Source organism: Pinus tabuliformis, chromosome X (genome assembly GCF_031772625.1).
Source record: "Pinus tabuliformis cultivar Carrire ecotype Pingquan chromosome X, CPIR1, whole genome shotgun sequence".
Lineage (NCBI taxonomy): Eukaryota > Viridiplantae > Streptophyta > Pinopsida > Pinales > Pinaceae > Pinus > Pinus tabuliformis.
This window is the reverse complement of record NC_142308.1, coordinates 1,718,409,941-1,718,420,678: the sequence shown is the minus strand read 5'-3', so window position 1 is coordinate 1,718,420,678 and position 10,738 is coordinate 1,718,409,941. Positions and strand designations below refer to the sequence as shown.

At 40.7% G+C, this 10,738-nt stretch overlaps 1 protein-coding gene across 1 annotated transcript; it reads right to left on the bottom strand.

Annotated features, from left to right (window-relative positions):
• Nucleotides 1–9,733: 9,733 nt before the first annotated feature.
• On the bottom strand, nt 9,734–10,360 carry LOC149146632 (uncharacterized). Its single transcript, XM_089452822.1, has one exon. The coding sequence runs from the start codon at nt 10,358–10,360 to the stop codon at nt 9,734–9,736; it is 627 nt and encodes a 208-aa protein (XP_089308948.1).
• Between the last annotated feature and the right edge of the window lie 378 nt (nt 10,361–10,738).

Below are 10,738 nucleotides of genomic sequence, written 5' to 3'. Positions count from 1 at the left end.
TGCTGAGGACAGATAACGGTGGAGAGTTTTGCAGTAAGGAATTTGAAGAATTCTGTAAGAAGTGTGGTATATCACGGTAGAAGACTACTCCATATACACCTCAGCAAAATGGAGTTGCAGAAAGAATGAACAAGATGTTGATGGAAAGGGAAAGAAGCATGCTCAGTGGTGTCGGGTTAGGACAGGAATTCTGGGCAGAAGCGGTTGAGACAGTATGTTACCTAGTCAACAAATCACCTTCATCACTGTTGGAGGATAAGACTCCACATGAGGTATGGATTGGTAAGAAACCCTCTCTTTCACATTTGAGGGTATTTGGATGTGATGCATATGTACATGTTCCAAAGGAGAAAAGAACAAAGTTGGATAGTAAATCTGAAAAGTGCATCTTTATTAGGTATAAGGATGGTTTAAGAGGTTATAAGCTTTGGAACCCAGTAACAAGGAAGGCTGTGTACAGCCGAGATGTGGTGTTCAAAGAGGTTAACGATGTTATTAAACATGAAATCCAACCAAAGGATCCTGAGAAGATAGAGTTTGAGCTAAAGAAGGAAGAATCATACTTTACAGCAGAGGAGGATATAGAAGATGAAGAGCCACAAACTCCGGGTGTGAGAAGATCAGTTCGAGAAAGAAGGCAACCAGAAAGGTATAGTCCATCTGCCTTCTGTTCAAATTTTGCTTTGTCTATTACTGATGATGATCCTAGAACTGTGAAAGAAGCACTAGATTCGTAGGATGGAAAACTCTGGAAAGATGCCATGGTAGATGAAATGGCATCTTTGCACAAAAATGAGGCTTCAGATCTAGTGGAGTTGCCGGCTGGAAGGAAACCCATTGGCAACAAATGGGTGTTCAAGAAGAAGACAAATGCAAAAGGAAAGGTGGAGAAATAAAAAGTTCAGTCCGTAGCAAAAGGTTATTGCCAGGTGCCGGGAATTGATTTTGGTGATATTTTCTCCTGTTGCCAACGTAACTTCTATTAGATTACCTTTATTTGTTGTTGCTGATTTTGATTTTGAGGTAGAATAGATGGATGTGAGGACAACATTTCTTCACGGGGATTTGGAAGACGAAATATACATGAAGCAACCTGAAGGCTTTGCGGTGAAGGGTAAGAAAGAACTGGTATGCAAATTAAATAAGTCTATGTATGGGTTAGAACAGTCACCAAGGATGTGGTATCAGAAATTTGATACATTTATACGGGGACTTGGATTCACCAAAAGCAAAGCAGATTACTGTGTGTATTTTAAATTAATTGGCGACCGTGTTATTTATCTGGTCTTGTATGTGGATGATATGTTGCTGGTTGGAAATGACAAAGAAATTATCCAAGATTTGAAGACCCAATTGTCCTCCAAGTTCGACATGAAAGATCTTGGTGCTGCAAACTATATTTTGGGCATGGAAATTAAAATAGATCGAGCAAAGAGGAAGCTCTGGTTAAACTAGAGGAAGTATGTCGAGACAATACTACATAGTTTTAATATGTAGGATAGTAAACCGGTGAAGGTTCCTATTCCTGTAGGTGTGATTTTATCTGCTAAACAGTGTCCCAAGACACAAGAACAGGAGAGGACATATCCTGTGTTCCATATGCAAGTGTAGTCAGTAGCTTGATGTATGCAATGGTCTGTACCAGACCAGACATTGCACATGCAGTGGGAGTATTGAGCAGGTTTATGTCAAAACCAGGGAAGGAGCACTGGACAACAATGAAGCGGGTTTTCAGGTATTTGCGTGGCACTAGTGATTATGGTTTGCGCTACCAAGGAAGACCAAGATTGGACAAAATGTTGGATATTCGTGGCTTTGTTGATGTATACTAGGCTGGAGATCTAGATTAGAGAAGATCTACAAGCGGGTATGTGTTTAACCTATTTGGAGGTGCAGTTAGTTGGATGAGTAAGAAATAATTTGTAGTGGCACTATCAACTATAGAGGCAGAATACATGGCAGCCACTCATGCAAGCAAGGAAGCAGTTTGGTTGCAGAGATTGTGTTCAAGTATGAGGTTAGTACAGGGAGATATAAGGATAGACTGTGACAGCCAAAGTGCAATTTTCTTGACAAAGAACCCCACATATCATTCAAAGACAAAGCACATTGATGTTCAATATCACTTTGTGATGGATATGATAGAAGACAAAAAGGTATTACTGGTAAAGGTGGACACTTTGAAGAATATTGTAGATGCATTGACAAAATCTGTGAGCTCTGAGAAGTTCTCTTGGTGTAGAGAAACAATGGGCATTTCAGGGCTGGAAAAATGATTAAGCTCTCTTGTTGCCCCATGTGGAAAGAAAACAACAAGTGGGAGAATGTTGGGTTGTGTTATATTCTTTCTACGAATAGCCCACGTAGTTAACCGGGGGGTTAGAGGGGGGGTGGAGCCCCCCTTTGTTGCACCAATTGTGTAGTGGGGGGGGGGGGGGGGGTCACAAGGGTTTTGAGGCGTACCCGTAACCCCACTTTATGGAGAAATTTTAGTTTTGGACCCTATGTTAGGTTGGGCAGACCACCTATGGTTTTGTGCATGATTTTCGCACATGTTTTTGGACACGATGGTTTTCAGTCCATGGTATTGGACGTGATGGTTTTCGGTCCATGGTATTGGATGCTTCAGCATGTATAAATATGTATTATAACATCGAAAGGAACATAATGAAAAATCAAGCTGGTAGTCCCACTTTTTGGATCCAGGGGAAAATCTCTGTGTATATGTTTTATGTGTTATGCTCTCGCCATTTTTATTTTATGTGTTTTAGAATTCGTATGCAAGTAATTTCTGTATGGGGTTAAAACCTACAATGTTATGCTTTGATTCCTAAACAACAGAGGAATAAGTTGAGTGAATGAAGTAGAAAAAGTATTTTTTTAGGATATTCTATGACTTCTAAGGCATACCGATTGTATGATGAAGAGAACAAGAAGTTTATTTTGTCAAGAGATATATTTTTTCTTGAAACTGATAAATACTCCCTCACTGTTAATAGACAACTTAATGAGATAGAAAAGTTTGTGCCTCAAAAGTTTTATTATGAATCAAATAATATACTTCCACATCCTGAAGGGGGGATACCTATATTAGATCAGTCTATGGAGTTTCTTTCTCTTAATGATGATAATTCTGTTGTTGATGAAAAATTGGTTGATGCAAGCATTTCTACAGATATGACAGGGACAGAGATGGAAATAACTTAGGCAAATGAAGAAGATGAGCAACTTCCTACACAACCTATGTGAAGGTCATCTCATATTTGAACATTTCCAAAGAAATATTATGAGTTTAAGACTGGAAGTTCCTCAGGTAACTATTCTCATTGTGAATTTAACTTTTCTGTGGATTGTGAACCTACTTGTTTTGAAGAAGCTACTAGTTATTATTAGTGGAAATATGTAATGCAAAAGGAATATTATGCTCTCATAAAAAATGGCACATGGAGGCTGGTAGATCCTCCTGTTGGCATCAAACCTATTGGTTGCAAATTGGATTTATAAAACTAAGTATAAAGATTATGGTTCACTAGACAAACACAAGGCAAGACTTGTAGCGGAGGGATATGCACAGAAAGAGGGTATTGAATATACAAAGAGATTTGCTCCTATAGGTAAATGGGGAACTATTAGATCTTTGTTTTCTATTGCAACTCAGAAAGAATGGAAAATTTATCATATGGATGTCAAAACTGTTTTTTTAAATGGAGATTTGAAAGAAGATGTTTACATGTTTCAGCCAGAAGGTTTTTCCATTAAAGGGAAAGAACAAAAGGTTTGCAAACTAATGAAGTCTTTGTATGGCTTGAAACAAGCGCCACGAGCATGGTATGAGAAACTAACTGAACATCTTCTAAAGTTAAATTATAAACATTTTGACCTAGATGATGCAACTCTTTTCGTTAAGAAAGTTGGAAGATCAGTTGTATATCTAGTTGTATATGTTGATGATTTGATGATCACATGAAACAATGATGAATATATATCATCTATTAAGAAGGAATTGAAAAAGGTTTTTGATATGACAAATTTAGTCTTACTTCATTATTATCTTGGAATTAAAGTTGATAAAAAACCACAACATATTTTCATCTCTCAGAAGAAATATGTTGGTAAGTTATTGAACAGATATAGTATAATGGATTGTAACTGTTGCTATACCAATGGAGCAGAATTTGAAACTTACTTCAGAAGAAGGAAAATCATTTGAAGATCCAACAAAGTATAGGCAACTTGTTGGAAGTTTGATTTATTTATCTATTACTCATCCTGATATAACATTTTTTTTTTGTAGGCTAAGGTGTTGCTCTCTTTTTTCTATTACTTCAAATCAAAATACACATCAAAATAAGGTCGCCTTCCACTTGCCCTCTTGGGGAAACCGAGTATTTAAGCCACCTGAAGTTCTTAATAGCCGACCAAAAATAAAAGATCCATAGTCTGGTTATCCAAGCTAAATACACTAAACAGTCTTTCAGGTTTCTAATCCTACTTACTTGCATATAACAGTTTTCTACATCTAAAACTTGAAACACACTGGAATTATCTATACTATGCATTTTCATCAAAATTAAAAACATATCTAAAATTACTCAGCTTCTGCCTCTGGACGCTAGGAAGTCTCTTTGTTTTCATTCTGATTTCCTTCCTTTAACAGTTGCTGGATCTCATCCAGCTTCTTTTCCTGCATCTCTAAGGTAATCTGGATAATTCGGAGCTCCCTCCTCAGGTTGGGAACTCCCTGCGCAAGTTCAGCCATCTTTGTTGCAGCTTGCTCCAGAGCTTTAGCCAGCAATCTTTTCATCACCCAGTATATATGAAGGGACTGTTTAAATAATGACATTCTGCCCCTAGTGTTACCAGGGTCGTGGAGAAGGAACTCCCAGTCCTCCATCTCGGAGTCCGACTGAGCTTGAATGGCGTCTTCCTCCATATTCTGGATAATTCTTCTAATTCTGGGGCTCGTGTTCTGGTTATATGCCTTCTCTGCTTGCTGAATTTTCCTGTCCAGCGACCAGCTTGTCTTTTTGCCCGGTCTCCCCCTCTGCCCTCGTCGTCCTCCCCTTACTCCTCGGTAACCGCTCGCTCCTCTGCCTCTCGTGCTGCTCGGTTCCATCCCGCTTCCAGCATGTCTGCTTCCCCTCCATCTGCCACTCTGCCTTACTCTTCCTCCCCGTTGTCCCAGCTGCTCGTCGCTGGTTTGCTGGTTCTCCCATCCTTCTACAGTTCGGCTGCGCTCCTTATCCCGCCTGCACTTATCTTGCCAGTTCTCTTCCTCCTCAGAATCATCGTAAACTTCATATATCTCCTCAACTGTCTCTTCCTTCGCAATCGTCTTGCCTTTTCTGTCCCTTTCTCTGCATACCTCGGCTTCCATTTCTTCTGCAATTCTTGCTCTCTTTCTAGTTTCCATGGCAACCTCAGTAGGTTTTCGGCGCAACCTTTCTCTGTAACAGCTCACCACCTCCTTTCCTCTCCTCGCTCTCTGGGTTCCTAGGCAGTTTTCTTGCTGTCGAATCCTTTGTTGCCTCTCATTTATAATCCTTCTTTCCCTACTCCTCTTACCTATCAACTCGGCCTTTCGCTACCACCTGTTTCTTCGCCCTCTGCCTTTCCTATCAATTGTCCGACTTACTTCATTTCCATTTATGGATTCTGACATACCTCTTTTTCCTCCTCTCCGATCACTTGCGTTAATTGTCTTGCTGCAAGGTTGATTCTTCATTCCTGTCGCCGCACACTCCTGCTGTACTACAGTATGCCTGTCCATGATATCCTTTCTTCGCCTTATCTGACATTCATTAAATGTCTAGGCTTGCCGATCCCTCTCACCTGCCTCGCTCGAGAAAGGGGGGCAGGAGTACGTACGCCATGCTAATCTTAACACATTTCACTATCGCACGAGAGCCGAGCCAGAGGGGACTCACTGGAGATAGGGAAGCTCTAGTAGTGAGCAAGCAAAATAGCAAATTCTAGTCCCTCCATCCTTCGTCCTATACGCATTTCTCTCTGGGAACTCTGGGCTGGGGGTCAGAGAGGAATTGGAAGCTTTACCCTTCGGGGGAAAGGCTCGGGTAAGACCAGGACCTTACCGGGTTCAAATTAGAAGGGTTGACCTTTCAGGACCTTTGGTTATGGTGCCTTTTCCTCTACTATGATTCTTATATAAGGGGCAAGTCGTCGCACGAATGCTATGATTCTCGTTTGTTGCTTGTTCATTGTTTTCATTCGTTTCTTGTTCATGGTCATAATTAATGATACTGGCCAATTCCTCCCACTCTCTGTTGGACCGCAGCGTTCTCCACTGATTGTCAATATTGCCGCTTCGATCCTTGCAACCCCAATTCACAAGGTGATCTGCCACGCAGTTTCCACTCCTTTTCACATGATTGAAGATTTTATATTCAATTTTTTTAAGAAGGTCTGGTATTTCTTGAACGATCCCTACCGTGCGCCAACTATTGGTGACCTGCTCCCACTTCTTCCCGTTATTCAGTTTCTTTAGGATTTCAATTGCCATCTGGGAATCTCCTTCTATTTCCAGGTTTCTATAGCCGTTTCGAATCGCAATTCTCAAACCCTGGTGGATCGCCCATAATTCGGCTTCATTATTTGTCATCTCGCCACCCCACTCTGCATAGATCCATCTGGTGTTTCTCTGGCTATCTCGGAAGATTCCTCCGAATCCGGCAATACCTGGGTTCCCCTTTGAAGCCCCGTCAAAGTTCAATTTCATAAAGTTGTCTTTGGGGTATGCAAACTTGTCATAGCGTTGAGGTCTCGTACTGAATCTGTCAATTTTTTTGTTATGCACCATTTCATAATTCAAGTTTAGGTTCTTTAGAATTTGCTCCTCTCCCTGATCTGCTTTCCTGTCTTCCGCATCCCACTTCTCTACCAGAATTGATTCTCTAGTTAAGCTCACTACTCTGTTCCATATTGTTACCGTGTTTTTAGATTTGTCTTGGAAAACTCTGCGGTTCCTTTCTTTCCATACCATCCAAATCACAAAACCGGCAATGAGATCCCAAGCCTTTCGGATTACTTTACATTGAAATTTTTCTTTCTGCCATTGGAAAATCACTTCATTTGTTTCTCTCGGAGACCTCTCAGGTTTCTGGAATAATTTCCCGATTTCCATCCACAGGTTCCTGGCATAAACACACTTGATTAGTAGGTGCTCTTGAGTTTCCGCTTCTTTATTACACAAGTAGCATTTTGAAGGCCCACTGAAACCTTTCTTTTGAAGTTTATCCCATGTCAAGATCTTATCCTTAGCTACTAACCATGCAAAAAGGGTAATTTTCGGCCACCAATTTTTGCCCCAGATGACCTTCCAGTCTTGGTTTTCTTCAGTGGTTCCCTGATGGTCTGCCAGATAGTAAGCCTCCTTGACCGTAAAGGATCCTTTCATAGACTTCCCCCATCTGAGGATATCCCTACCCGTTCGTGCTTTTACTTTCCTGGACTCTACCTCTTCCATGAACGCTTCCTGTTGTTCTTGATTTATCTCAATGCCCCATTCCTCTGGTGTTGTCCATTTCCGCCATATTCCATCCAGTTCGTTTTCTTTCCAATAATCTTTGACATATATACGGTTGTCTCCTATCCTACCCTGTATGTTCTGGATTTTTTGTATTCTGCACATTTTCTCCCTTTGTTGCCAGTTCTCATCCCAGAATTTGGCGTCCCCTCCTCCTCTAATTTCCCAGAAAACGTTCTTATCTACTATATCTCGATTTTGACGGGCTAGATCCCAGATTGCCGAGCCCTTCGGGGTTTCCTGCATTCGGTAAATACTCTCCGTAGTATTTGGCATATTGTACTTGTGTCTCCATAGTTGTTTCCGTAGATCGTTGCCCCCTCTCAGCCATCGCCACCAAAGTTTTGCCCCGAGCACCTTATTGAGTTTGTCCGGATCGCGCAGTCCCAATCCTCCCTCCTCCTTTCGTTTCGTCAGATGTTTCCATGATACTAAGGCCCACTTCTTATGTTGGGATGAACCTCCCCATATGAACTTCCTCAGGATTTCTCTGATCTTAGTGCAAACCCCTTGAGGCACTGCCATAATCGATAATGGATATATGGGGATTGCCTGTAGCACTGATTTTACGAGAACAATTCTTCCAGCAATGTTTAAGGTTCTGAAAGCCCAGTTAGCCACTCTGTTTTTTAATTTCTCTAGGACTCCTTGCCAGTTTTTCTGTCTTTTAGAGTTGAAGTCCAAAACGTTTCCCAAGTATTTGGTTGGGAGGTTCCCTTGCTTAAAATCCAGCATCCTGGTCAAGTGGCTTTTAACTGGCTCTATGGTATTGAATATGAAGGTGCAGGATTTTTCCTTATTGATTTCCATCCCAGATGCTTCCGCAAATAAGTCCAAGACCTTCTTCAGATTTCTCACTTCTTTTACGGTTGGTTCCCCAAATAGCATGATATCGTCAATGAATTGTTGATGGGTTATTGGCAGTTCATTACCCCATAGTCTTAGCCCTTTGATTTTATTTGCTGCTCTTTCTTTTTTAAGGTATCTACCTAGACCTTCTGCTGCAAGAATAAAGAGGAAAGGAGATAAAGGATCGCCTTGTCTTATTCCTCTAGAAGCCCTAAAGGTTTTCGAGGGGGTTCCATTGATTAAAATTGAGAAGTTTGGAGTTGATATAAGACTGTGAACCCACTTTATCCACCTATTCCCAAAACCAAAACTTCCCAAAATTTCTTCCAAGTATTGCCAATTGATCCTATCATAAGCTTTCGACAAGTCTAATTTAACCATCATTCCTTTTTGCTTCTTTGCCTTCAGAGAATGGATTACTTCTTGAGTGACCACTAGACCATCTAGAATTTGTCGACCTTCTACGAACCCGGTTTGTTCAGGAGATATCAGACTATCTAGCAGGGGTTTCAGTCTTTTGGCCATCAGAGATGCAATTATTTTATAGATAACATTACATAGGGCAATGGGTCTAAATCCCTTGGCATCCTCTGAATTATCGCTTTTAGGAATCAAAGTGAAAAAAGTGGAGTTAAGAGCTGGCCATACCTTTTGGTTTATACGAGATTCTTCTATCAGATCCAGAATTTCCTTTCCCATGAAGTGCCATCCCGCTTGATAAAAATCGACCGTAAAGCCATCCGGTCCAGGCGTTGTTCCCTTCTTCATGCTCATCACTACTTCCTCCACCTCTTCCATACTAGCTGCTCTCATTAGGGCTCTATTCTGGTCTTCTGTAACAATTCTTGGAATTGTCGTGCAAACTTCCTTTATAGCTTCAGACCTGTCTATTTGAGGTTCAGTCAATATTCCTTTGTGATATTCCATCAGCACTTTTTCAATCCCTTCCTGATCAACAATCCTCTCTCCACTCTCGTTTTTGATAGAAAATATTATGTTCCTTTTCCTGTGTTGTACCATTTCTTGATGAAAAAATCTAGTGTTCCTTTCCCCCTCCGTGAGCCATTTTATTCTATATTTCTGTCTCCATAAGACTTCTTCCTGCTTTCTCCTCTCCTCGAGTTTTCCTAAAATTATCCCTTATTTTCTGCTGCTTTCCTCTGTTCTCCCTTCATTTATTATCTTTTGTTGCAGATCTTCCATTTCTTCTTCTAGATTCTGCTTTTCCTCCATGATATTTCCAAATTCTTCCTTGTTCCATTTCTTTATCCTTCCTTTTAGTTCCTTAAGTTTAAGTTGGAAGGTATGCATTTTTCGTTTTCCCTGTACTGTGCTTTGCAACTACCATTCTTCCATTTTTTCTAAGAATTCCGGGTGTCTAAGCCAAAAAGCTTCAAATCTGAAGGGCTTCTTGCCAAGATTAGTCTTAATATCCACTTCCAATCTTATCGGCCAATGATCAGAGCCGAGAGATGGCATGATCTTTGCTTCTACGAATACATCTCTGTTCATAATTGTTTCTGATACTAAGAACCGATCTAATCTGGAAGCTATCTGATTTTTTCCCCCTCTCCTATTGTTCCATGTGTAGACTCCATTGATAGTTGGTAAATCAACCAACCTCAGATCATCTATCATATCATTGAACATTTCCATATATTGGTCTGTTTTCCTTATACCTCCCTTTTTCTCTTTTAGGGACCGGATTACATTGAAATCCCCTCCTACAATCCATGCTGTCTCCGGGTGAAGTCTTCGAGTTGCTTGCAAATTTTTGATGAAGTTTTCTCTGTCTCCCGGAGTATGAGGTCCATACACCCCTGAGATGATAACCCTTTCCTTCGTCCCCGCTATTCTTCCCATGCCTGTAAGGATTCTGGTCATACTGGTCCAACTCTCAAAAATTATCTCATTTGGGTTCCACAATATTGCAATGCCTCCCGCTGAACCGATTGCATCCTGTCCCATGACTTCGTATTGGAGTTTACTATTTTTTATTATTCCTTCCATCTGTTGCATGGTGATCTTTGTCTCTTGTAGAATCATGATGCTTGGTCTGTATTTTTTTAGTTTCTCTTTCATATATCTTTGTTTACCCTTACTATTCAACCCCCTAATATTCCAGCTGATAATAATCATTTTAAACTCTTAGAGGAGTGGAAAAATACCTCGGAAAGAGGTATCACTTTACCTGAGTTTATCAATATTTCGCCAACTGTTTGTATCGTTTCATTCATTGTTTTCCTCCCTCTTTTCCTGTTGTTCTTGCCAGTCCCGCCTATTCCTATCTGATCTTTTTCCTGTTCTCCTGATATGGTATCCTGTTTTTCCATATTCTCCCCATTC

Bases quoted from the DNA above. Each gene is read 5' to 3' on its own strand.
- LOC149146632 (XM_089452822.1), bottom strand. From the start codon at position 10,360: ATGGGACAGGATGCAATCGGTTCAGCGGGAGGCATTGCAATATTGTGG.